The sequence below is a fragment of the Prionailurus viverrinus genome, chromosome B2, assembly GCF_022837055.1.
Source record: "Prionailurus viverrinus isolate Anna chromosome B2, UM_Priviv_1.0, whole genome shotgun sequence".
NCBI classification, from domain to species: Eukaryota; Metazoa; Chordata; class Mammalia; order Carnivora; family Felidae; genus Prionailurus; species Prionailurus viverrinus.
In genome coordinates, this window is record NC_062565.1 from 26,174,417 (window position 1) to 26,200,320 (window position 25,904).

General features: G+C 36.9%; 1 protein-coding gene across 4 annotated transcripts in view; it reads left to right on the forward strand.

The window, feature by feature from the left end:
• Nucleotides 1–25,904, forward strand: part of GMDS (GDP-mannose 4,6-dehydratase) — a 640,362-nt gene that overhangs the window by 47,379 nt on the left and 567,079 nt on the right. For 2 of the 4 annotated variants that reach the window (XM_047858177.1, XM_047858178.1), the window contains exon 2: nucleotides 24,948–25,090. The exons of the other annotated variants lie outside the window; for them this stretch is intronic. In XM_047858177.1, coding sequence (XP_047714133.1) covers nucleotides 25,022–25,090 — 69 coding nt within the window. In that variant the 5' untranslated portion in view covers nucleotides 24,948–25,021. The remainder of the gene's footprint in view (nucleotides 1–24,947; nucleotides 25,091–25,904) is intronic. 4 annotated transcript variants of the gene reach the window in all.

Consider the following 25,904-nt stretch of genomic DNA (forward strand, 5'->3'; position numbering starts at 1 on the left):
ATCATAGTATAATGAGTCTCTACATGATATCACTTAGGTGCTACAATTATTAGATTGTAGCAAAATTTATTTCATGTGTAGCTCTATATTTTTCCATGATCCCCTCTCTCTAAGTTTTTTATAGTAAATTGTGGGCTTCTTATTATTATATGTGTATTTATTATATATCTCTAAATGAGTCTCTTAAATAATGATTTTCTTAAATGATTCTCTAAAATAACTATACTGCCAGTATTTCATTCCCCCTTCCTCCTTTTCTATCCTTCTCCCCTCCCTGCTCGCTCTCTCTCTCACTGTTTTCTCTCTCACTGTTTCTCTGTCATAATGTATTTGTTAAAGACACTGGGCCATTTGCTGTGTCTTCTTTCCATATTTTGACTCAGGCTAATTTTATTCCTGAGGTGTTTTTTCATCCTTTGTATTTCCTGTAAATAGATATTTAGGTTTAAAGGCTTGATCTTGTTTTTTTTTTGGGGGGGGGGGAGCAGTGAGGGTAAGAGTACCCCATAGCTGGTCTTGTGTACTTCCGCTAGGAGGCATATATGTCTTGTTTTTCTTGTAATAGCAGCCACTGAGTATCAATGGACAGGATCCATGATTTCATTAGTGATTACAAAGTGGTGATTATTCAATTTTGTAATTCATTCTGCATTGAGTAGCTTAAATACTTGTAAAAGGAGAAACTTGTAAGTATTTAGTTACTTTGGGGTGTAAGAAAGGCAAAATAAATGATGCCTCTTTTTTTTTTTTTTTTTTACCAGTTTTTAAGACTTGGTCCATACCATCCTACAATGTGAACAATTTCTTTTCTTTTGGTATCATTATAAACTCATGGAATTATATATATTTTTTTATGTGTTTCAATCCATTGTAACTAGTTGATGCTCAAATTGCCTCATATATGGCCATGGAAACCTTTTCATTTGACCTCTGCATCCCTTTGATGCAGCTGTGGTAGTCTTTGCTTCATTACTTTTTGGTAGGAGAAGATAATCTATTTATTTTTCCTGCTTCAAATCTGGAATCAGTTATTTTTCCAAGGACCTTGGGAGCAGGTTTATTTTAAGTTTGAAAGTCTTTAAATAAAAAAAAAATAATACTTTGTTTTTCATGCAACTGCTGCTAAAGCACTGATTTTGGTTGAAGCTTTGCAGTGTGGGGGCATTAATGGTTTACCTCTTTGCCAGGACACTTAGAGCAGTGTTTTGGACATAATAGGAGCTTAATAAATATTTGCCAAATTGTTGTATGGATTGTTTTATTTGACCAAAAACTGAATAGTGGTGGTTCAGTCCTTCTCCCCCTTTACGCTTGAATTTTAGTCTCTTCATCTTTATTCTCAGTGATGACCCATATGCCTTATCTGAGATTGCTGAGCCTGTTTGGGCTCCCACATCTAGGGGCTTCTCCTTCATCTCAGAATGCTTTTATGTCTACATTTTGTACAGCTTTTAAAACTATCCCTGATCCTGGTCTATTATTCCTTAGTCCCTGACAGGAGCAGCAGTTCCATTGTCCCAGCTGATTGTCCTCCCAGGTTCCAACCTGGTAGGATTGCTGCCATCTGTATGAAAACAGACTATGAGATAGCCCCTTGCTTTTGGTCCTCCGGTGGCCTCCAGGAGGAGGCCTCTTTCCTCTTTCCTAACACTCTCTGACCATCAGTCTTCTGAGGTGCAGCTACCTAGTGTTTTTTGTTAAATGGTGCTTCTTCCCACACTGTGACCACAGTCTCTTCTAGCCCTGTCATTGTTTTGTTCTTTTACTCTACATGTACCCTTGCCCCTGTGCCCCGACCCACCATAATAGAACTTTTTCACGTATCTTTATGAAAATTAATTTATATTTTATTTGCTTTCTTTTTTGAAAGTGAGTTCACATTAAGTATCTCCTTTGATTCCTACAATTGCCCTATTAGGACCATTGGGTCTGTATTGTTTTCATTTTATGAGTGTAGAAATGGAAGCCCAAAGCTTGTTGGGCCTAAGATCCCACCATTAGTAAATGACAGATTAATGAGCAGCTGGGATTAGAATTTAGAGCTGTAGAGGTTTTTTCACTATGCTTCACAGACAACCATAAATCAAGGGACTCCTTGCAAAACGTTTTGAGGCATTCTTGAGTTAAAATGGTCTAAAATGGCTTTCCTGACTGATATTGGCCCCTTATGATGAGCTTTTACTTTGCATTATCGTTTTATGGTTTCTAAAGTAGTGAACAGACCTTTGCAGTGAAAGCCCATGTTCCCTTTATTCAGTTCAAAAATACTGGGAAATAATGGAGAGTAAGGAGTATTTTTGACTTCCCTGTCCCTTAAGTCACCTGGAGAGGGAGTAACCTTAGGGAAGACAAGTTAAGTAAAAAATGACATGAGCATACAGAAGAAATGATAAGAAGTGACCTAAAAAAAGTTTTAAATGGTGATTTTTTTTTTTAACAACTATTCAGAAAATGACTTTTTAAGAAGAGGACAGTGTGCTCTTACAATCTGAGATTAGAGACCATGTCAGGCTGCATGAGTACAAAATTATTTTAAGATTATTCTCAATTGGTAAGCTCAGTGTTTCTAATTTAGTTTTTCAAAAGGTTAATACAACTTTGTCATGCTGAAAAAGGTGACAACTGAAAGAGTAAGCAGACCCTTTCTAATGCAAAGGCTACCTGCAATATTTTTCTGCAGTGACTATAATCTTTATAGCAGTTTTATCATTTTTATTCCCTTGCCAAACATGAGTTGGGGCTGTGCAATTTTCACAGACAATGCATGTTTAAGTGTACGTTTTAAATGTAATTAGGAGTGTCCTGTAACTTGTATTATTATCTAAGAGTTATTGTAATGTTTTTGAATTTTATCCCATTGATTTTCATTTTTTTTTTTTCTGTTAGGCAAAGTCCTTCAAAATGGTAGTCATGCAGATACTTACTGCTGAAGCAATATTTTGTTTAAGTCTGGGAAAAGTATAAACTGTGAATATATTTATATGCATTGTCATTGAGAAAGACATTCTTGAAATCTTAATTTTCCCAAGTAGAAAATAACATTTGAACCACTTAAGGAGTTAGTTGAGGTATTGCTATTTTGTAATTGAATCCAGATGTTAAAAAAAAAAAAAAAATTCGTGTCAGAGGTAGTATAACTTTTCTTTATCACATCACAAAATATCACATCTAGTTGGCTTTTTAATCAGTTGAATTATAGAGAAATGTAACAAGTTCTAAATGAAAAACAACATCAAAATTTCCCACACAATTTTATATTTGTTTAGTTGCATGAACTATAATTCAAAAGAGATGGATTAAATGGTTAATTGTTGAAAGTTTAATTAAATTTTAGGTGGTTAAACTAGAAAAAATGATAGCAAAGTTTTAATTTTGGAATCCTTCTATATTATGTCTTATAAGAGTACTTGATTTTAGTTCCTACTTTGGCTTGCTTAAAAAATTAGAAGCTATTAACTTGGTAGACTTGTTTTCAAAGGGGATAAATATTTTATGGGAATTTAGAATTCTGGAGCAGTTTTTTGGACTCCTTTTCACTATTATCTAATTTCTGATCCTATAGGACAAATGATTTTAAGAATACTAATGTGAAATTTTTTTTCCCCACTTTACATGTCCTTTGGGAGTTTAAAAAAAATTACTGCTTTTTTGAGGAGAGGAGTTTCACCAAAAAAAGAGCATCTTGGTGGGGGGTACCTTGGTGGCTCAGTTAGTTGGTTGAGCGTCTGACTTCAGCTCAGTTATGATCTCATGGTTCATGGGTTGGAGCCCCACATCGGGCTCACTGCTGTCAGCACAGAGCCTACTTCGGATCCTCCATTCCTCTCTCTCCCTGTTTCTCTCTCTCTCTCTTTCTCTCTGCCCCTGCCCCTCCCTGCATCTCTCAAAAATAAGTAAACATTAAAAAAAATTTAAGAAAAGCATCTTGGGACATAAGCCCTATTTAAAAAACGTGTAGGACAGGTATTACTACTGTAGTGAATTAGTCTTGTCTGAAGTTTAAAATGCAAATTAGAAAATTGTAGGGGGAAGAGTAATTGAAAATGCTGTCAAACACATTGGAAACAATCAGATGTTATTTGAAAAACACAGTCTTTGTCAAAGATTCCTTGCCATGGAATAAGATTATTTTAATTACTTCAATAAATAATTCTTGAGCATTCCCCATGTTCAGGCCTAGTGCTAAGGACTGGAGGTAGGAGCCAGCTGGAGACTGCTGGCCTTAGCAATTAAGTACTCTTGCAAGGGATATTTGCATATGCATCCAACAGAATAACTTCCCTTTCACTTCTGGGATGGTGCAGGGAGGGTAGGCATATAATAAACAAGTAAACAGAACTATTTTAGGTAGTCATTAAGTACAGTGAAAGAGATTAACCCCATGTGGTATGAGAGGGTGCAGAGTGGCTAAAGCATTTCCAGGTGCTATGTTAGCGATGGTTTAGAAGAAGGAGATTCCTTTATCCCTGTCACTGTCTCTTTCTGTCAGGAATAAGAAAACCTTTCCTGAAGCCCCCAGCTGACTTTCTTTTATGTCTCCTTGGTCTGTACTGAACTGCATGTGTTCTCCTAACCCATCTGTTGGCTCACTTCTGGAGCTGAGTTGCACTGGGAAGAGATGGATAAATATATTTGGGATTTTGTTAGAAAACTTAATAGTTAACAAACACCACTATAATTTTATTTAATAATAACTAAAATGTATTGAGCAATTACTATGTGCCAGGCTGTATGTCCTCAACACTTTATGTGCATTATTCAATCCCTTTATCAGTATGCTGAAGTAGGTGCGGCAGCTGAGGAGTATAGAGAGGAACTGGGATACTAACCTAGCACCCTAATCCCAGACCTGGCATTCTCAAAATGCCATCTGTAGAAGTAGGAAATATATATTTGAAATATTCTACACACATCTGTTAATTATAATGAAAAAAGAATTGAGGATCTGAATTGGTTAACCTTCAGTAGCTAGAAAACTCATTTACATGAAGCTTTTTGTTTCTGCAATGTGGAGCAGTTACTGTTTTTTTCACTAATTGTATGTATAACAGAATGTCACCTTTGTGTATGTTCAGGCTATCTTGCTTAGGAATCTTTTTGTGTACATAAACTAGATTTTTTGGGTCCTGATGGGAAGGAGTATATGTTCTGTCTGTGTGTGGCTAATAGCAGTAGTGCTAAGCTAGTCACTTAGCTCAGTGAGCCTTTGTTTTATTGAAACAACTTAAGAATCTGCCTTAAGCTTCATGTTAAACATTGTGATAAATCATGCATTAAAATTCCCTAGATTTTCCCCTTAATTTAAAATTATTTTTGTCTTACTTTGTCCTTTTCTTAGGACTACTTATCTGATTTCTAGAGGTTTTAATAATTGCACAGGTTTGATAATGCTAAATATAAAAGCAGTATAGAAGTTTTCTCAACTTCAGTTCTTTAAGAGAGAGAGAGTGTGTTTGTGTGTGTGTGTGTGTGTGTGTGTGTGTGTGTGTGTGCGCGCGCGCGCTACGGATACGTTATACTTCAGAATTTGAACATGGCTTTTCCCTTTTTACTTGGCACTTGTAAAATCTCATACTGCAGTTGTGTCTGTGCCTGCTGGTTACTGGGGAGGTAGGTGGTGGGTAAGGACAGCAGCCTGTTGTATAGGTAGTGCTCCCCCTAGAGGAATAAGAGGTTCAGTAATTAGTCGTAGAACTCAAGAAATGGTGAAACATTACATCTGGAATGGAATGGCTAGCAACATCTACCCCACAATATATATTCTTGGTTCAGTATGGATCAGTGCTCTTATTTTGTCTCCTAGGGATATTTAAAATCAAAATTAACCAAGCAAAACCCCTGCCATATGCTAATACTAAATATTGCCATCATTTAAAATAATGGGTATTTTAACACTAGAATAGTGAGGAAGTAATCTCAAGAATAGAAGATTTTATTTTATTTAATTAATTAATTTATTTATTTATTTAATTTGTTTTTTTTTCAACGTTTATTTATTTTTGGGACAGAGAGAGACAGAGCCTGAACGGGGGAGGGGAAGAGAGAGAGGGAGACACAGAATCGGAAACAGGCTCCAGGCTCTGAGCCATCAGCCCAGAGCCTGACGCGGGGCTCGAACTCACGGACCGCGAGATCGTGACCTGGCTGAAGTCGGGCGCTTAACCGACTGCGCCACCCAGGCGCCCCAAGAATAGAAGATTTTATAAAAAATCTGGAAAAAAGCTCTAGGCTTGTCTGATATTATCTTAATTTTTTTTTTCCTTTGTAATAGCTTGGTGAACTCTGAGTCAGGGGTCTGCATTATAAGAAGGAGGTCCAAATGGTGGTCTCAAAGTGATGGAAGAGGTAGTTATTACCTGTGCTATGGACAAAGTTAGATTACCTTGACCCAAGACACCCTTATTTTTCCTTAAATGAGGATGGTGATAGTGTTCAGATGGATGTTTCACAGCTTGCTTAATGTAGCCCACTCTGTGGGCCTTATAATTCAGTTAGTGATAGTTACTTAACAAAAATGGACAGATATGACTTGAAGAAAATAGTAAACAAATGGTCTTTCTAAAATTATGGGCTTTCCAATTACCACATTTTGGGCATGTTATTTTCGAAAGTACTTTTACTTCCCTTTAGGTGTTTCAGCTACACTGAGCTCTTCTACAGTCTGGACTACCATCAGTCTATGGGAAAATGTTTTGAACAATCATGTAGACAGTTTCCTATAAGCATCTAAGATATGTGGACTGCGATTGGTACTGCCTCTTTGTGACTCTGTAACACAGTGGGAAGATTGTATGTGTATTCTCTATACAGTACTCTAGGTAGTTTTCCTGTGACTGTAAGATGTATAGTATATCATATATGTGTGTATATTATATATGATAATATATATAATAAATAAATATATGTGTATATTTATTTCTTGGTTCTCAAGATCTTATTTTAGAGAAATATTCTCAATTTTTTTTGGTACCCAGAGGAATTTACTTGTGTAATTGCCCTTAGTACTTAAGAAAATTGCTTCTGGCAATGTTAATATTGCAGTCTTCCCAGGAGAACCTTCAAATGGAAAGGTCTTTCATCACAGAAGAGAAGGGAGGGTCTAATATGAGAACCACTTTTATTTTTATTTAGCGATGGTATGCAGTTGCTCTCATAGATAATATTCATTCCTTCAACAAGTATTTATTGTGCATCTGCTAGGAATGAAACAGTTCTAGGAATAATGCATATAAACTCATAGGCAACTTGAATCCAATACACAGTGTGTATGATTGTAATTCTAAACTCTGTCATTATAAGCTCAATATTTTATTCTCATTTTGGCATAGACAACCAGTTGGTTGTTTATCATTCTTTTCTTCTTCCTTCTAAACACAATCATTGTATTATTTGGATTCAGCTCTTTGCTTAGGTAAAGGATGGCATTTTCTAACTTCCTTAACTGTCACTGATTCTGTGACTGATTTCTGGCCAATGAACATAAGTAGAAGTCTGTGAATCTTCTGGAATGGCTGCTTAAAGAGAGTTGGGCCCCCATAGCCTTTACCTTCTGCTTTCCTGCTACCTGGTATTTGGATGTGATGTCTGGAGCTCCAACAGCAATTTTTGATGATGAGATCAACTTGAGGATAGAAGTAAGAAAGATAGAAGGAGCATAGGTCCCTCTTTATTGTTGACCTAATAATCAACAGCCACACCAGCCCTGGACTGACAACTACTAAACTTCTTTTATGTGACATGTGTTAGATTTTAACTTGTATGCAGCTGTACCTAATCCTTACTAAGTAACTCATGTTTTCAAGGTTGTTTTTGACCTTAACAGCATGATTATAATTAGAACACCACCGTTGAGCAGACTTCTGGGGGTTACCAATGTGCTTATCTTCCCTTCATGTTCCTGCTGACAGTAGTTCCAGATTGCAAGTAAGGAAATCCTCAGATTAAGGAACATCAACTGCACTGTTCCTGAACAAATATGCCTTGAAAAACTTCAAATAGAAGTTCTTAAAGTACTTTCCAGATCAGCAACACTGGTATCAACCTGGGAATTTGTTTGTAATCTCATGGCCATACCCTAGACCTTCTGAATAGAACTGTGGAGAGTGAGACTCAACAGTCTGTGTTTTAATGAGTGACTCTGATGTAGGTTAAAGTTTGAGAACCACTGCTTTATGACTTTATGCACCTTGTCACTCAGATAAGCAAGGTGGTGTTTTCATATGAGGTTGGCCAGGCAATGGTGGGTTGGTTGGGTTTGAAGTTAATTAAAATGGCCATTTCTACTCTTATCAAGTGGTTTTCCCTTATTTATGGTGGAACTGACAAATGAGCACTTAAAAAGATACATGAATTCATGCAAGAGATAAGTATACCCCTTAAGGGAGTCAGCACAATTTCTAGTGCCTTCTAGTGCATCCCAGAATCACCACTGGAGTTTGCCAGTCAGTGCAGCCCACCTGAGGTAAGAACACAGAATCATCAAATACCAGAGGAAATGATACTTTGCTTGAATTGGCAATTCTGGTTTCAGGTTTGGATATCTGTGCTTTTTATGTTCTCTATTACACCATCCAACTATTCAGTGAAGAATGGACAAATTGCTTGTGAGAAAGACAATCTACCCAAACTGACTCATGAGGAAACAGAGCACACGGACACTAGTATATTTATTAAGGAATTCATAACATTATCAGAACCCTTCTCTCTCACACACACATGCAAAAGCCCTCCTAAACAAACAAAACCCTGAAAGTTTAGGCTGAATGCTGAAAAGGAACAAGCCATGTAGAGCTCTGGGGGTGCAGTACACAGGAGGAGAGCAAAGGCACCAATTTAAAAACCTCCTCGGTGAGGTCTCTGATGTGTACAAGGACCACATCATTCAGGATCTATAAGAACTTGACAGAGTGTTTGGATTTTCTTCTAATTGAAATTGGGAATAAATGGAAGGTATTAACTAAGAGAGTTATAATCTGATTTGAAATTTGATAAACTTGTTCTGGCTGCTGCATGGATGATAGACTACAGAGGGCAACAGTGGAAGAAGTAAGAGCAGTTAGCATGCTGTTAGAATAATTTGGATGTAAGAAAATTGTGACTTAAACTAGAGGATGTGGTGGGAAGAGTTCAGATTTGGAATACAGGTATGCTTTGGAGATATAGCAGGTTCAGTTCCAGACCACTGCAGTAAAGAGAATATTGACATAAATTGAGTCAGATGAATTTTTTGGTTTCCCAGTGCATATAAAAGTTACATTTACACTACACTGTAGTGTATTAAGTATTCTGTACATACATTAATTTAAAAATGCTTTATTACTGAAAAATGCTAACCATCTTCTGAGCTTTCAGTGAGTTGTAATCTGGTGGAGGGTCTTGCCTTGATGCTGCTGGCTGCTGACTAATCAGGATGGTGGCTGCTGAAGGTGGAATGGCTGTGGCAGTTTCATAAAATAAGACCACAGTGAAGTTTGCCATGTTGATTGACTATTCCTTTCACAAGCAATTTTACTGTAGTGTGCAATGCTCTTTGCTAGCATTTTACCCACAGCAGAAGTTCTTTCAAAACTGGAGTCAGTCCTCTCTAGTCGTGCTAAGTTTATGTAGTATTCTAAATTCTTTGTTGTCAACTGCATCTTCACCAGGAGTAGATTCTATCTCTAGAAAACCATTTTCTTTGCTCATCTGTAAGAAACAACTTCTTATGTAGTCAAGTTTTATTTTGACATTGCAGCAGTTCAGTCACATCGTCAGGCTCTACTTTTCATTCTGGTTCTCTTGCTATTTTCAACATATCTGCAGTTATTTCCTCCACTGAAGTCTTCAACCCTTCAAAGTCATTTATGAGGGTTGAAATCAACTTCTTCTAAAGTCCTATTCATGTTGATATTTTGACCTTTTCCCATGATTCATGAATATGCTTAATGGCATCTACAATGGTGATTCCTGTACAGAATATTTTCGATTTATTTTGCCCAGATCCATCAGAAAAATCACTGTCTATGGCAGCAACAGCCTCACAGAATGTATTTCTTTCTGTTTTCTTAAATGCTTTATTTATTTTTGAGAGACAGAGAGAGAGAATGAACGGGAGAGGGGCAGAGAGCGAGGGAGACACAGAATCGGAAGCAGTCTCCAGGCTCCGAGCTGTAAGCACAGAGCCCGACACGGGGCTTGAACCCATGAATTGTGAGATCATGACCTGAGCTGAAGTCAGAGGTTTAACCGACTGAGCCACCCAGGCGCCCCAAGAGTGTATTTCTTTAATAATAAGACTTGAAAGTTGAAATGACTCCCTTATCCAGGGCTACAGAATGAGTGTTGTATTAGCAGGGATGGAGACAACATTAATCACACTGTACATCTCCATCAGAGCTCTTGAGTGGCCAGGTGCATTGTCAATGAGCAATAGTATTTTGAAAGAAATCTTTTTTTTCTGAGCAGTAGGTCTCAATAGTGGTCTTAAAATATTCAGTAAATCATGTTTTCAACAGATGTGCAGTCATCCAGCCTTTGTTATTTTATTTAGAGAGCACATGCAGAATAGATTTAGCATACTTTTTAAGGGCCCTGGGATTTTAGTAATGGTAAATGAGTATTGGGTTCAATTTTAAGTTACTATCTGTATTATAAACCCCTAACAAGACAGTCAGCTTGTTCTTTGGAGTTTTGAGGCCAGGCATTGCCTTTTCCTCTCTAGCTGTGAAAGTCCTAGATGGCATTTTCTTCCAATAGAAGGCTGTTTCATCTGTATTGAAAATCTGTTCTTTAGTGTGTAGCCACCTTCTTAATGAGCTTTGCTAGTTCTTTTGGATAACTTGCTGCAGCTTCTACATCAGTACTTGCTTCTTCATCTTGCATTTTTGTGGCTTCTTAAACCTTATGATCCAACCTTGTTAGTCTCACACTTTTCTTCTGTAGCTTCCTCATCTCTCTCAGTCATCATGGAATTAAAGAGAGTTGGGGTCTTCTCTGGATTCTGGTTTGATCTTCTATCCAGACTGTTAAAACTTTCTTCATATCAGCACTAAGGCTGTTTTGCTTTCTTATCATTTGTGTAATCACTGGAGTAACACTTTTAATGTCCTTCAAGAACTTTTCCCTTGCTTTCACAGCTTGGCTCTTCAGTGCAAGAGGCCTAGCTTTTGGCCTGTTTTTGGCTCTTGACATGCCTTCCTTACTAAGCTTAATCATTTCTAGCTTTGGATATAAAATGAGAGACATGTGACTCTTCCTTTCACTTGAATACTTAAGAGACCATGTAGGGTTATTAATTGGACTAATTACAATATTGTTGTGTCCCAGGGAATAAGGAGGCCTGAGGAGAGGGAGAGTAATGAGGTAATGGCTGGTCAATGGAGCAGCCAGAACACATACAACATTTATTTCTTAAGTTCATCTTCTTATGTGGGCAAGGTTCATGGTGCCTCAAAACAATTACAGTACAACATCAAAGACCACTAATCATAGATCACCATAATAAATATAAGACTATTGAAAAAGTTTGAAATATTGCGAGGATTACCAAAATGTGATCCAGAGACAGGAAGTGAGCAAATGCTATTGGGAAAATGGTGCATTGGCTTGCACAATGCAGACTTGCTCAATGCAGGGTTGCCACAAACCTTCAAGTTGTAAAAAATTCAATGTCTGTGAAGGCAATAAAAGTGAAGCACAGTAAAACAAGGTAGGTCTGTATATTTTAGAGTCAGGATGTATGGAATTTGCTATAGGATTAGACTTTAGGAGGTGAACTTTTCAATGAGGGCATTTTATATGCAACTAATGGTGACTTAGGCTGAGGAAGAACAATATAGTGATTTATTTATTTATTAAAATGTTTATTTATTTATTTTTGAGAGAGAGAGAGAGAGAGAGAGAGAGAGAGAATGAGTGAGCACAGAGAGAAAAGGAGACAGAGAATCTCAAGCAGGCTCCATGCTGTCAGTGCAGAGCCCAAGGCAGGGCTCGAACCCATGAACCATGAAATCATGACCTGAGCTGAAATCAAGAGTTGGACACTTAACCAACTTAGCTACCTAGGTGCCCCTGTTTTAATCTTTTGTTATTTATTTATTTTTAAATTTTAATTTAAATTTTAGTTAGTTAACATACAGTGCAATATTGGTTTCAGGAATAGAATTCAGTGATTCATCACTTACATACAACACCCGGTGATCTTCACAACAAGTACCCTTCTTAGTACCTATTACCTATCTAGCTTGTCTCCCACCCATCTCCCTCTGTCAACCCATAGTTTGTTCTCTGTCATTACAAGTCTCTAGTGGTTTGTTTCCCTCTCGTCTCTCCCCCTCCCCATATGTTCATCTGTTTTGTTTCTTGAATTCCACGTATGAGTGAAATCATATGGTATTTGTCTTTCTCTGACTGACTTATCTCTCATAGCATAACACATTCTAGCTTCATCTGCATCATTGCAAATGACAAGATTTCATTCTTTTTGATAGATAAGTAATATTCCATCCTATCTGTATACTACTTCTTCTTTATCCATTCATACGTCAGTGGACATTAGCACTCTTTCCTTAGTTTGGCTATTGTTGATAATGCTGCTATGAACACTGAGGTGCATGTACCCCTTTGAATATGTATTTTTGTATCCTTTGGGTAAATACTTAATAGTGTAATTGCCAGATTGTAGTGTAGTTTTATTTTCAGTTTCTTGAGAAATCTCCATACAGTTCTCCAGAGTGGCTATACCAGTTTGCATTCCCACCAACAGTACAAGATGGTTCCCCTTTCTCTGTATCCTAAGCAACACTTGTTGTTTCTTGTGTTGTTAATTTTAGCCATTCTGACAGATGTGAGGTAGTTTCTCTTCGCAGTTTTGGTTTGTATTTCCCTGATGATGAGTGATGTTGAGCATCTTTTCATGTGTCTGTTAGCCATCTGGATGTCTTTGGAAAAGTATCTATTTATGTCTTCTATCTATTTCTTAATTGGGTTATTTGTTTTTTGGGTGTTGAGTTTGGTAAGTTCTTTACAGATTTTGGATACTAACCCTTTATCTGATATGTCATTTGCAAATATCTTCTCCCATTTGTAGGCTGCCTTTTAGTTTTGTCAATTCTTTCCTTTGCTGTGTAGAGCTTTCTATCTTGATAAGATCCCAATAGTTCATGTTTGCTTTTGTTTCCCTTGCCTTCAGTTACATGTCTAGTAAGAAGTTGCTCTGGCCTAGGTCAAATAGGTTGCTGCCTGTGTTCTCCTGTATTTTGATGGTTTCCTGTTTGACATTTAGATCTTCCATCTATTTTGAATTTATTTTTGTGTATGGTGTAAGAAAGTAGTCCAAGTTTCATTCTTTTGCATATCGCCATCCAGTTTTCCCAACACCATTTGTTGAAGAGAGAGCATGTTAGGGGGACTTGAGGGAGGGGCAGAGAGTAGGAGAGAGAGTCCCAAGCAGGCTCATCATGGAGCCCCACATAGGGCTTGATCCTATGACCCTGGGATCATTACCTGAGCTGAACTCAAGAGATGGACACTCAACTGACTGAGCCACCAGGTACCCCAACAATACAGTGTTTTACACCATCAACCATATAACTCCAAATCGGTTGCTTAAGCTCTGCCACTTTTTATCAGAGTGACTTTGGCTAAGGTTTGCTGTATCTTTAATTTCCTTATTTGTAAAATGATCATCATCCATCTTGGAGATCAATGGGAGAATTAAATGAGAAAAAGTATGTTAAAATACTTAGAATAATACCTGCCACATAGTAAAAGGTCAGTACATAATAGTCATTACTGTTTTCCTTTGTAAAATTTTACACATAAAAAATGTCAGTATTAAAAAAGCTCTTTGTCAAAGCACATATACTGTAGATTGTTTTTTTGTCATTGAAACAAATAGTCATGATAGCTTTAGGCCTTGTATTAATTATGTAGGAGATAGGTGACTGTTGGCTGTTGACAGCACCTGACATGAGCATGAGCCAAAGAAGAGTTGTAGAGTGGTCTTAAGTAGATTACCACATTTTGGCAGTAGTAGAATGAGATAGATTATATGATGATTCCTGGTTTCTAACCTGATCCCAAACCATCAATTACCTGAACTGGCAGAAAGACTAACATAAAGATGATAGGAAAATGACCTTTGTTACAGGCTAGTCTACAGCTATAGTGATAGGAACTTAATACGTGAAGTATGCTTAGAGAAATGCTGGGAAGGATTGGCCTATCAGAACACAGACAATCTAAGGTACTGGTTTTATCATTTCCTGAAAAACCTTTCTTTCAGAATGCAGGGCATCCAAATTAAGGAAGTTTGAAAATCAAGTTGTTCAGAAATACTTCAACTTCATCTCAAGGGAAATTACACCCTCACCCTCCTCCTTTAAGAAAAATGTTAAATGCTGATTGATATATGTTGGTTCACACTAATTTTATCTTACCGATAATTTTTGTTCTTACAAAATGAATTTGTTTTCCTAAGATATTATGTAATCATTTAAAGATTTCCTTTTCTCCTACTAATATGAAGATATTTCCCTTACCCACCCTCTCAGCTTTCTAGACTACCACCTTCTACCTAAAAGGGCTACTACAGTGTTTTTTATCAAAATGCACCATGTAGGAAGGAAAACATAGCAGAATCATTGCATCAACCTAAACTACTTATATTTCTTTAGTATACCAATAAGATGCTATTTTAAAGATATAAAAAATTCATTTTAAAGACAAACACTTTCTCCAAATCATTACCGAAAACATTATAGGAGCATTTTTAAAGTCATTAAAAAAATATTGACACATAAAACAAAAATTGCAGTCTAAATGTCACAATAGCATTCACCCAGGGCTTCCACAGTGGGCCTACTGTACTGTGTCTGAAGAAACTTGGCATTTTGTCTAAGAACAAGTCAATAACAGGAACTCAATCATAAATGCCCTGGTTTCCTGCTAATATAGGACTTTCTGCTGCTGACTTGCACTGGGCAGGAGCACACAAGTTTAAATAACAGCTGGCAGCAAAGCCTGACAGGGAAGGCAGTATTATTTTTAAATTGGGGAATTGTTTTTCATAAATTTCTTTTCTTACATATTCTTTTCTAATTTTACCATCATTATTCATTTCAAAATTGAATAAATGTTTTCAGAGTGGCAGGAAAGACTATATTGAATCAATAAATGTAACTCCCTCCAGCCCCCCAGTGGCCTCAAATAATTTCAATACATACGCATCAGCCTTTTATTAATTGGACAAGCCTTCAAAAATGAGGAAAAGTAATTTATGTTGGCAATTTGATTAACAGGCTTCCTATGAACACACATTCCTATAAAGTTAACAAGTATGAACCATTCAAGACACACCAAGAAAAGTTCTTAGAAACCTTTCAAATGAAAATACAGCAGAATACTCATGGCAAAAGGGGGTGCATAGCCTCTATCAAAGTGCCTTTGCTACTTGACTCAGGCTCACTTTCTGCAGAACTTGTCAAGTGTAAAAAGGCTTTAGGACTGTGCACATGATCCGGGAGACCTTTATTTCCCCTGCTGCTCCAACCATTCTATCTACTAAGGTCCAGAACCAAAGGCACAGTTCATCTTTATTAGAGTAAGAGGAACTTCATGTTAGAAGTCATATATGGTATTGAGATAAACCACACCAAACTTGGTGCCTTGTTAAATTCAATAGCTCTTTCTGGGCCTCCCTGTCTTTGCCAGGATGTAGGTCACAAGTCTAGTCTCTGAGCCTGTAGGCTATCATGACTGTTCCCACCTTACCTGGTTTTCATCAGTTAACTCCATTCCCATGTGTACAACCAGGCCCCTCCTTCCAGCCAAAGGGCACAGAGAGAATTATGAGGTAGTCAAACAAACATTTGAGTTGAAACCAGACATTCAAGCACACCAGTGTCAGAGAAAATTGTATCTGTCAAAAAGAGAGAAACTGAGAATATGGCAATAGTTACCCAGAGCCAGCAAGGTGCAACTCCTGTTTTGCCATAATGTGATTATCTATTATAAGTTATGTTAATTAACAACAATAATGATGATATAAATAGCACTGGAAAATACCCTGTAGTAGCTATTGAGTTAATGCAAACAAATACTGCTTATTTTAAGGTTGCCCCTCCCTCTAAAACTACTGTATAAGGTTTAATAGTTTGAAAAAGTTATATCTTTTTCATATTTAGAATACTTAAATGTTTTCTGTACTAGTCTGATATTTTTCTCATTACAACATTGAACATCTGCACAAAGGGTTGACCTGACAGTTAAAGAACAAACAAAAAAGAGCTTGGATCCAACACAGAGACCACAGGAAGCTAAGAACATCTCCTGAGGAATAGTTATGTGAGGTCAGTACTCTAAATTGTTACACCAAAAGTTGGGCTGAATATTTACAGTTAAAAATGAAATTGCCACCAATTGAGATGATTTTTGTTGCCTTTTCAATAAACTGGGTTAAGCCATATGAAATTACCAATATTCAACCATTTTGAATGGTTTTGTATGGCTCAACATAAAATTTAGTTTCAAGATTTCATGGGGTTTTGTGTGGCTCAACATAAAATTTAGTTTCAAGATTTTAGGCAGTTGCTATTGTGTTCATTCATTTAATAATTTGTCCAGCTTTAATTCGGTATGCTGTGGTGTGCCACGGGCAGGCCTGCCACTGCCCTGAGAACAAGCTAGGCACATAGAACACAGAAGTGTGTAACTGTTGAGCCTCATAGAATTTTAATAGGGCTGCAGGCCTTTGAGCCCTCAAGTGGTTCCTCCCCAGCTTAGAATATAATAAGTAGTAGCCTGTGCCTCTGGGTTCCTCCAGATCTGGTGTTCTTACCCCAAGTAAGCTATATTGACAGACAAACTACAGGGACCTCTGAGAGGCTGTTCCTATTCCTACTTTGTTATATTTAGGTCTTACATGAATTCATGCATCTTTTTTTCTTAGTGTATTTGAAGCCCTGTCATTGGGTTCATACTCCTTTAAGAAAGATGGTGATTTTTTTTTATGAAGTCGTCTGCTCATCATTTTGAAATATCTGTCTTTATTCCTGGTAATATTCCTTGTTTTGAATTTGACTTTGCTTGATATTAATTAGCCACTCAGTTTTCTTATGGTTAATGTTTGTATTGTGTATCTAAGAATGTTTATTGTTGAGTTTAATACACATTGATAGCCTAATCTGTTTATTTACAGGTTGGACTCCTAGAAATCTTGGTTATTTGGAAAATAGCTTTTGTTTTTAGAAAAAAATTTCTGAGTCATTAAAATAACTGTTGTATGTCCTAAGCCCTTAGTCCATGGCAACGACCCTCACTTCTTCTGCTTACTTCTATTCCTTACTGGGCTCCTTGCTTCTACCCTTGCTCTTTATACTGTCTTCAGTATAGTGATCAGTGACTCTTTAAGTCAGGTCATGTCATCCTCGTTCCAAAACCCTCCAGTGGCTTCTAATCTTATTCAGAAAAAGCCAAAGGCCTTACTGTGGTCTGCTAAAGCCTTTCAGGAAATAGTTCCTGCTACTTCTTTGACCTCATTTTCTACTACTTTTCCCCTGCAGGCCTCAGCCACACTGGCCTTCTTGCTGTTCTTTGCATACATTGTGTACATCCTCAGCTCAGGGCCTTTGCACTTCCTTTCCTCACTTGCTGGGTCATTCTACCTCAGATAGCCAAATGGTTTGTTCTCTCTCTTCCTTAGTGTCATCTTCAGATCATGCCTGAATTGTATTTTAAGTATCAGTACCCTCCTTCTTCACTCCTTTACTTTGCTTTATTTTTCTCTCTACTACTTTTCATTACCTGACATGTGCATTTGTTGATTGTCCATCTTCTTTGTTAATTAAGAGTGTTAAACTTTCTAAGTTTAGGGACTTTGTTGATGTTTCCTGCTGGGATCCCTACTGCCTGGAATACTGTCTGACACATGGTGGGTGTGCAATAAATATTTGTTTAATAAATGAATGAATGCATACTAGTACTATTTGTACTTACAATAAGGTTTCCAAATGACAACATTCATATATATAGCGTTCAAGTGCATAATATTTCTAATCTGCTGTGAGTTGGAATATCATTTATTATATAGTTTGGGATTTTTTTACCCTTCAATCTTTTGGAATTCCTTAATTCTCAGACTGTCCACTTTTTTTTTTTCCCACAAATATTTCCTGAATCTGCTCTGTACTATTTCTAGGTACTGCTGAAAAGTAGTTAACAGGCAAATAAGAGTCCTGTTGTTAAGGAGTTTACACTTGAATGAAGGAGACTGAAATAAATGAAGGTAATTTCCCCAAATGATAAATACCATGAAAAGAATTATAGGAATAGAAAGTAAATTGGGTTTGTGGCTGGGGTACTGCATTAGTTTGTTGGATAAGACCTTTTGAGGAGCTATCACAGGAACTGAAAATGGAGAGAAGGAGCCAGCAGCCTGGAGGAGGTGTTAGGGAGGGGGCAGTGAGTAGAGCAGGTAGAGGGAGGGAGAGAGGGGAGCCAGGCAGGAAGTAAGTAGAGGATGGATTGGGTTGGATTTTGTAGGCCATAGTGTCAACTGTACCTTATATTCCAGTTGAAATGGAAGCCAATGGAATGATATCTGATTTACATTTTATAAAAGATCGCTAGCTGCTTGTGAGTTGTTGTGTCAGGGAGCTAATTTATTTTGGGCTCCCAGTAAGTTCTCTAATAGAGAGATTTCAGCATAATACTTAATTTTTATTTGCATCCATAAAACTGGCATTTTTTTATTTAATGGGTTTTAGGAAAATCTCAATTATTAAATACATAACACCATATATTGTGGATATGAAAGTTAAAAACACAAAGTAAATTGAATTAAATATTTAGTCTAAATATTTAGGGGCACCTGGGTGGCTCAGTCACTTAAGCATCTGACTTCAACTCAAGTCATGATCTCACAGCTTGTGAGTTTGAGCTCCACATCGGGCTCTGTGCTGACAGCTTGGAGTCTGGAGCCTGCTTCGGATTCTATGTCTCCCTCTCTGTCTGTCTTTCCCCGGCTTGTGCTCTGTCTCTCTCTCTCTCTCTCTCTCAAAAATAAACATTAAAAAAATTTAAAAAAATATTTAGATTAATTTAAATCTAAATATTTATAAATCTAAATAAATAAACAATATTAGATTATGAAGTCTTTTATATGTTATAGGAAGTTGCATTTTCAAATTACATTTCTGAATATTTAAAATATTCCAGTTAACTCTCAAATGAATAGATTGTTAGAAATTAGAGATTTAACTTTATGAAATAGGTAGGATCTTTTATTCTTTCCCTAGGGTAGCAGTGGCAAATGTTTGCCTCACCTGAATTATCAGCTTGCTGAGTGGCTCTTTTCTGTGTCTTCCCATTCTAACTGGGAGTGGTCTTAGGGATGGGCTAGAGGCATCATATAGACTAGTAGAATTTTACTAGTCTGCTCGTTTATTCTGTTGTTTGTATTTCGGACAACGAAAAGTGCACAATGCTTAGTTTTTCTTAAACTTGATGAAAAGTCTAATGTGGTATAGAAGTTATTCTGCTGTGGTACAGAGTTATAACAGTTCTAATATTTTCCACTTTCACAAGGTCAATCATAATTTTCTGATTCTGTAAAATACCTTGTATCAGTAAAATAATATAACATTTTTTTAAGTTTATTTATTTTGAGAGAGACAGAGACAGTGTGAGTGGGGGAGGGACAGGGAGCAAGGGAGAGAATCCTTCTGCTAGCACAGAGACTGACATGGGGCCTGAACTCACGAAACTGGGAGATCATGACCTGAGCCGAAACCAAGAGTCGGATGCCTAACTGAGCCACCTAGGCACCCCTAAAATAAAATTTTATTTGTAGCTCCATGTGTCTTCCTTGCTCACTTCCCTCATTCTTTATGTTTCCAATCCAGTGATTCCTGGGGCCTGATTAAAAATTGATGTAACCTTGGATCTTCTAATCCTTGAAGAACCTAGCATGCTTTCACATTGTAGAAAAGAAAAATACACAGATTGACAGCTGTGTCACTGAAGGAGAAACAAAGTGTATTAGTTAATAGCAAGGCCCTCAAAGCATCTCTGGGAATTTTGGATATATTTATTTCACTTCCTAACAACTATTTTTTCCTGTCATGAGGCAGGCAGTGATGAGACACCTGTTAACAAGACAGCCCCTTTTCCAGGAAACATACAATCCCTTAGGAATTACATGTATTTGTACATGTATACATTACAAATATATGTATGAATCCAGATTTCTCATCATGGTCAAGGAAATTAACCCTCCAGCACTTGGTGCAAGTTCTGCATTCTTGGTTCCTTCTTTTATCAGCCAGTCTCAAGCTCAGCTTCTGGTGGCTGTTTAAACTCCACATACTTGCTATGGAGTGATGAGCCTGTGGGGTGATAGACATTATTTCCTTGGTATAGGTGGGGGGGACAAGAATGATTGTTTGGTGTCTCCCCAATGGTGGATGACAGCTGAGGTTTGAGCCCAGAACTTCTGACTCTAAAGCTCATGTCTTTCCACTGATACCCTTGTTGTTTCTTAATAATGAGTTCTTGAGGAAGTGAATGAAAGACCAAAACAAATCTGCCTTTGAGCCCTGCAGACCAAGAAGCGATGAAGAGTAGGATTATTTCTTTAGGGAGCATTTTTCCTTTGCCATCCCTGCCTTTTTGCAGACCCTTTTATCAAAGGTGCCATTGTTTTTCTCACAATGCTGTTTATTTCATAGTAGCACCTAGAAGTAGGAAGTTTTGAAAATTAAAGCCATATTGTTAGAGGATTTCAAGGAAAGGAGACCTTTTGATTGGCACTGAGGAAAATGTCCCATGACAATGTCCTGAGCATGTCTCACTTTTTGATGTGCTCACAGTAGGGCCTGAGCTTCTCAAGCTGTGGTGCTTGCCCATGAAGGCAAATGGTACAGAAACAGGGAGGCCTTTTTGCGGGAAACATAGTCATTTTTATAGACGTGCCCGTTGACGTGGTCAGGTTTAGCAACTTAACTCAAGACCACACAGGGAGCTGGAGAAACAGCTGGCAAAAGAGCATCTGCCTTCCAGCCAAATGGTCTTTTCCTAAAACTATCTACCTTCCTCAGGAAACTAGTCTTTTAATAGAAGCCTTGCCTCCACCAAGAACCTGGGCTGGAAGATGAATAGAGCCATCTTGAGAGCTTCCTATCCATTCAGTGTTTCCACTGGGCAAGTTGTATGGCCTTGAATCACAGAGATGATTCAGAAGCACAGAGCACGCTGACGTGAGGGTGCAGCTGTGCATAGTGCACCTCCCAGTAAAATCAGTAATGGAGAGTAGTGGTTATAATGTGTATGTGAGTTTGCTAATAGCTGAGTTTTATTGGTTCTCCATTGAAAAGATCACTGAAAGAGTGAGGACGTTGTCTCTCCAAAGAGGGGTGTGGGACTGCTGCTATACCCAGTTCACCTCATTGATCCCATTCACTTAATTAAAAGTCTCAAATTGTCACTGTTTTTGTCTGTCTGTCTGTTTGTTTGTTTGTTTTGGTAGATATCCATTTAGAGTCAAGTTTTAGATAATTCTCATCATTGGGATTGTCATGGCTATTGTCTAATGTACTCTAGCTGCTAGGCTATTTTAAGATAAAGGTATACTTTGGACATAATCTGCTTTTATAAAAATTTGAGTCTCCTTGGGAATTCTTTTGGTTGTCACAATTTGGTGTCAAACAGAGTCATAAAGATTGGCATTCTGCAACTTTCCTCTTGTTGACAGAGTATACCTTGTTTAACTTTTTTCTCTGATTTTTAAATGATGTCTCTGAGCACCTATTGCCACCTTGCTGACAGTTAAGACAGTGCCCTGTTAGAAGTTAAGTTTGCTATTCTGAATTGCCCAGACCTAGGCAAGAGGTAAATAAACCACAGACAAGCCTGCTGTGTGATCTACAGGTACTGTGGATTTATTTTGGATTCAACACTTAGTGTAGGCGTCAAACACTGTTGAAAAGACATAAGAACAATTATAGAGGCCCACTATGATAAATTTTCAGGTGTGGATTCCGTGCTTAGCCCTGTGAATTTTTTTTTAAGTGCTTCTGAGTGGAGTTGTGCCTTGTGACCTACACTGTTACTAAATTTTGGTAAGTGTAATTTCTTTTTGGTCCTGGCATCAAAAGTAAAATATGTAGTATCCAATTCAAAGTTTGTTCATAGCACAAGGTGTTTATTCATGCAGTGAAGGAAATAAACCACCAGGTGGCTCAAGTATATAGCATCTGCACTTCTTAGTCCTGGATAATTATACTTAAGTTTTGCAGTTGCTTTCCACTTTTAATAAAAACCATTGTGAGCATTGATTTTTTTCACATAGTCTTAGAATGTTAAAACAGAAGTTTGCCTTTTTGAATTGTGTCACTGACTAGGATTTACAAGTTTTGGACCCAAACACTATGTTTTGCTAAATGTATAGAAAACTTGAACATTTTTTTTTTTGGCTGAAGTAAGTGTCCGTAAATTGTCATCTTAGAATGTTATGATAATTTATTTATCTGTTTATTTTGACATATACTTTCCACAGTTGCAAAAAAAAATTAAAAGTTATGTTATTAATTCACTAATTAATAGATATGTTGTTAAATTTCACTTTTGAAATTTAAACTGTTAGCCTGGTTTATATTGTCTTATTTTATGCTTGCATTCTTTACAAAAATGAAGAGATACAATACCTAAAAAATCAACACATAGTTTTTGTGGACTTATTATTGCCCAAGAGGAATTAAAGAAACCAATTTTGTTACATGAAAAGAAAGGTTGCTATGTAGGTTCCTACCAGCATAGACAAAAAAGATTTAAAATGCCAGAATATTTGCTTTATTTTAGAATGTATGTATAATAAAGTTAAAGTAAAATTAACCCTTGGGATTCTGCTTTTTTGGCAGACCGAGACACATCTTAATTTTGGTTCTCTTTATTTTTTAATCACAGATTTCCTGGAGTTAGGACTTTTTTCTGATAAGTTTAAGGCATATGAGAGCATAAAACACTTGTTTAAAAATTTCCTGTTTTCTGTTTATCTAGGTCTTTTACTTGAGAATTTTTGGACAGTCATTAGGACTATCACTTTTATTATAAAATTCGAAAAGGAAAAAGGTGAAATTCAGAACAGGGTTTTTTTTTTTTTTTTTCTTTGTGTTAATTCTGGTTACAACTTTTGCTGGAGCAAAGATAAGAAAGGTTTTTAAAAAACTTGTATTAAAACTACCATGATTTTATTTGTTTTTGTTAATTTCATGTAAGTATAATTATCTCAGAAAGGAAACCAGAATTTTTATTGATATTATTAAGCATGTTTTTGTGTCATTTTAGTGAAGGCTGATAATTCCAAAGACACTTTTTAAAAAAAGCAGAATAGCATTTATTTAACACTGCTCTACTGTAACTGCTCAGAGGCAGTGTTACTGTGTCTGAAAGTCTTGGTATATGTTCTGTTGACTAATAAATATGTTCTATTAACTAATAATAAAAATACTAATTTTCCCCCTTGTATACACGGTTAGCTGTGTGGTAATCAAGAATCTTAAACAATGCATCTTTGTTAAGATACTAGTTTTTGTTAAAGAAATTGATGTGGTTTAAAAAAATTATCAATGAAACAAAAAGACCAAATAACCCCCAAAGAAATCTTATACTGCACTCAATAGACTTATTTTTTAAACTATTGTTGTTTGGGGGACAATGATATGTGAAATAGTTTAAATCAAATTATTAATTATGTTAATTACAAGTAAATACTTTCACTGTAAGAGAAAAAAATAAAAAAATAAAAAAACTATCAATGTATGTGAACGGTGTAGAGGAAGCTGCATGTATGTTTCCTCCTCCCCCATGATTAGGAAAATAAAACAAAAAAAAAGCGTGTGTGTGTGTGTGTGTGTGTGTGTGTGTGTGTGTGTGTATGTGTGTATAGCACTTTTTTTTTTTTTAATGTTTATTTATTTTTGAGAGAGAGAGCACAAGCAGGGGAGGGACAGAGACAGAGGGAGAAACAGAATCTGAAGCAGGCTCCAGGCTCCAAGCTGTCAGCACAGACCCGACACGGGGCTGGAACTCCAAAGCTGCAAGATCATGACCTGAGCTGAAGTCAGATGCTTAACCGACTGAGCCACCCAGGCGCCCCACGTGTGTGTAGAACTTTTTAATCCTACTTATTTTTTATTTATGCTGGTGGCTTGGTATAAAAGCGGAATCTTTTTTGTCATAATGATAAATTAGAAATGTGTAAAGCAAGTTGATTGATAAGTAAGGAAGTAAAATTGGTAGAAAATGCTTAAAGATATCATTTAGTGTTATAATCCTTTTAGATATATTTATTTATTGGATTTAAACAACTGTATATGTGTATCCCAGGAGGAATAGACCTTTAAGAATTATGAAGCATATTTCCCCTAACTTTATTTTTCATATCTTTATAACCTTTCAAAAATTTTTGCATTGTATTTTAATACCCTTCCTCCTGCTTTAAAATTCTAAATTCTTTTTAATTAGTTTTACTGTGTATGTTGCTTCAGAAATGACAATAAATTTAAAAGTTAAGCTTTGATATGAAAAGAACTTAAGTATAGAATACAAAACTGCCTTGATCAATTGGTGCCTCTCCTCATATACACATAGTCCAAACTGCTGACAAAGCTGAGATTAAGTCAGGATTTCCTGAGGTTTGGGAACTACCTAGCTTGACTTGCATCATGTTGAATTGAGAAAGACAGGTAATATTTATATGTCATTTTTTAAAAAGCACTTTCACTAAGCTTTCACTGTTTCAGGGATCGATGTGGCTGTTGCATGTGAGTTTGGTGCTTTTACAATCTTAAAATGAAATTCATGGTTAACACATCTTAACTACCACACATTAAAAAAAAATCTATATAATGTTTTTAGTGCAGCTAAAAAGAGAAAGTAATTTGTAAGGAGAATTTGTGTTTCTCTATATAAAGGTATAGATGCTGTTGCATCAGAACATTTGGTGAAGCACTCAGATGTGTGCACCTCAGCTCGAATCCCAGATGTGATGGCTGCAGATCCAAACTGTGACACCAGTGAAGGGCAGTGGCAGCTCTGCAACACTAGCGGCCATGCTGTTGGTATCCTTGTTTTTTGAAATAGACCAATTTGGGTAAATTTGGAATAAAATAGCAGTTTTCCTTAACACATACTCTTTAATACATACTTTGTGTCTGTGTAAAAACGTAGTTAGGATCTGTGCTCAGATAATTAGAAAACAGGTTTGTTGTTGTTGTTGTTGTTGTTGTTAAATGCACAGGAATACCCAGCAGGACTTTTGAAAACTGTGAGGGAAGGACAGTCTTTGGTTGTAGGACTGTTCAAGGTATTGCAGTACTGCCAGCATTCCTGGTCTCCATCCCCTAAGCCAGCAACATCCCTCAGTGATTCTGTTAATCAGAATGTTGCCATAAATTTCTAGCCCCCTTCCTTCCTTTTTTTCATACTTGAAGACAAGTTTTATTTTGGGAGAGTTTCTAACTGTTAAAGCTGTAAGCAAGTTCCATTCTCCATAGAAGTTCTAGAGATCTAGTAGTTTCAGAGATCCCAGTGTTCAAAAGTATTTCAAAATTAATAATAAAAACAAACCCATACCAAAAGGAAAGAACTTTTGGATTGGTTTGGAATGGACAGCCATCGATTTCAGTCCACTAGGGCTATGGGAACATTGGCTGTGAGAGCCAGTGGTAAAGACATGGCAAATTACTTGGTCATGTTCATTCAATAACGCTGTTAAGAACTTTCTTCGTCAGGCAGTGTCAGGGTGAATGACACTTGTTTTCCTTCCTGAGAGAGCTCAGTCTGGTGTGTGAGAAGACACATATATATGCTGTGTAAGGGAAAGTGAGGTAATTTGATCACAGACAGGATCCAGAAAAAAGTCCTGTATA